Below are 2,293 nucleotides of genomic sequence, written 5' to 3'. Positions count from 1 at the left end.
ATAATGTTACCAAGTTGAGAGGTTATTGTATGATATATTAAAGTGTCATGAAATACTGTTTGTTTTTATAAGACAATAGTAACAAAGATAAAAGTAATTCACAGAAATGAACAGTGAAAATTATTATAACTGTATAACATTTACATACGGTACAGTATAATATATTAGTAGGTAACACTGTTGGATTATACAAGCTGTGCATATTACATATTATATTCTATTAACCAGAACGAAAATATTGCCAAATAGTATCATCCCAATCATGGTTGTCACTTTTCCATTTATCAACTCCGTAGCCCAAATCACTCAGAGACTTTGGATGATTTAATAGGACGACCATCCTCCTTGTGCATCAATCACTTCATTAAGTCTGTTTGGCATTGACCTCACAAGATTGGTGCATATATTTGGACGTCGACGTATGCCTTCCCATACGTCCTGAGCGTGACGCACAATGGCAGCTTTCGTGCGCTCTTGCCCAATATCCCACTCCTGAACCATCATTGCCCACAGGTTTTCGATGGGGTTCATATCACATCCTTTGGCTGGCCAGTCGATGAAGTTACATTCGGGATGAACATCAATCCACTCTCTTACCATTCTGCTCATGTGGACGGGGCTGCGGTCATGCACAATATGGATGGTGTGAGGGGCTGGGATTGCCATCACATGCACTGTGGGCAGGAGAACATCCTCAAGAATTCTTATATATTGTTCACTTGTTAATTTACCATTAATTTCCAACAGTTTTCCGGGTCCGTAAGCCCACATCCAACCCCACAGCGACGTAGATACACGTCCACTTTTTGCTTTGGTAAAAATGTGTTTGTCTTAGTATCTCGTTTTCGTGACCCACCAGCACACCCCAGGCCCTGCCTTTACAGAAGGAAAACACTTTTCATCTGTAAATATTACATTCTTCCAAAATAACTCGTCTTCTGTTGAGTACTGTAGGGCAAACCCCATTCGATCATCTTTGTTTTAAGGGGCCAACACTTCTTTTACGGCAGGCACATGACACTTGATATTAGCTGCGTGGAGCCGTCGACGCACAGTGGGGACATTGCAGGCCAAGTTCAAATCACGTGGATAGTTCACGACAGTTGTTAACGGTCGCTCCTGTGCTCTCTCCACAATTGCCTCGTCCTGCTCGGGAGTTGTTGATTTTGGCCGTCCACTACGAGGCTTTGTGCTGACTGACCCCTGTTCTTGCCAGCGCTTGATCAACTTATGCACTGTAGACCGATGCAGGCAGAGTTCTTGAGCAATGGCACCTGGAGTCATGCCACCCTCCCATAGTCCAATTATTCGCCCACGATCGGAGATGATTAGGGAAGAATTCGCACGACCCTCTGCCATCTTGCCTGATAATGAAAATATATATGTAAACATGCATTTTTAAGGTTTTCATGGTGCACATCGTTCATCAAACAGATATATATATATATATATATATATATATATATATATATATATATATCTGTTTGATGAACGATGTGCACCATGAAAACCTTAAAAATGCATGTTTACATATATATTTTCATTATCAGGCAAGATGGCAGAGGGTCGTGCGAATTCTTCCCTAATCATCTCCGATCGTGGGCGAATAATTGGACTATGGGAGGGTGGCATGACTCCAGGTGCCATTGCTCAAGAACTCTGCCTGCATCGGTCTACAGTGCATAAGTTGATCAAGCGCTGGCAAGAACAGGGGTCAGTCAGCACAAAGCCTCGTAGTGGACGGCCAAAATCAACAACTCCCGAGCAGGACGAGGCAATTGTGGAGAGAGCACAGGAGCGACCGTTAACAACTGTCGTGAACTATCCACGTGATTTGAACTTGGCCTGCAGTGTCCCCACTGTGCGTCGACGGCTCCACGCAGCTAATATCAAGTGTCATGTGCCTGCCGTAAAAGAAGTGTTGGCCCCTTAAAACAAAGATGATCGAATGGGGTTTGCCCTACAGTACTCAACAGAAGACGAGTTATTTTGGAAGAATGTAATATTTACAGATGAAAAGTGTTTTCCTTCTGTAAAGGCAGGGCCTGGGGTGTGCTGGTGGGTCACGAAAACGAGATACTAAGACAAACACATTTTTACCAAAGCAAAAAGTGGACGTGTATCTACGTCGCTGTGGGGTTGGATGTGGGCTTACGGACCCGGAAAACTGTTGGAAATTAATGGTAAATTAACAAGTGAACAATATATAAGAATTCTTGAGGATGTTCTCCTGCCCACAGTGCATGTGATGGCAATCCCAGCCCCTCACACCATCCATATTGTGCATGACCGC

At 43.6% G+C, this 2,293-nt stretch overlaps 2 protein-coding genes across 2 annotated transcripts; one reads left to right on the top strand and one right to left on the bottom strand.

Annotated features, from left to right (window-relative positions):
• Window positions 1-981: 981 nt before the first annotated feature.
• LOC145394978 (uncharacterized) lies at window positions 982-1,359 on the bottom strand. The gene has a single exon (XM_080268728.1). The coding sequence runs from the start codon at window positions 1,357-1,359 to the stop codon at window positions 982-984; it is 378 nt and encodes a 125-aa protein (XP_080124854.1).
• Window positions 1,360-1,555: 196 nt separating this feature from the next.
• On the top strand, window positions 1,556-1,933 carry LOC145394977 (uncharacterized). Its single transcript, XM_080268726.1, has one exon. It carries the CDS (start codon window positions 1,556-1,558, stop codon window positions 1,931-1,933), a length of 378 nt encoding a protein of 125 aa, XP_080124852.1.
• The last annotated feature ends 360 nt before the right edge of the window (window positions 1,934-2,293 follow it).

This window comes from Coenobita brevimanus, chromosome 29 (assembly GCF_032717465.1).
Source record: "Coenobita brevimanus isolate Jiangsu-jjx chromosome 29, ASM3271746v2, whole genome shotgun sequence".
In the NCBI taxonomy this organism is placed as follows: domain Eukaryota; kingdom Metazoa; phylum Arthropoda; class Malacostraca; order Decapoda; family Coenobitidae; genus Coenobita; species Coenobita brevimanus.
Note: the sequence above shows the minus strand (reverse complement) of the source record. Positions and strands in the feature narration are given on the sequence as shown.

Bases quoted from the DNA above. Each gene is read 5' to 3' on its own strand.
- LOC145394978 (XM_080268728.1), bottom strand. From the start codon at position 1,359: ATGGCAGAGGGTCGTGCGAATTCTTCCCTAATCATCTCCGATCGTGGG.
- LOC145394977 (XM_080268726.1), top strand. From the start codon at position 1,556: ATGGCAGAGGGTCGTGCGAATTCTTCCCTAATCATCTCCGATCGTGGG.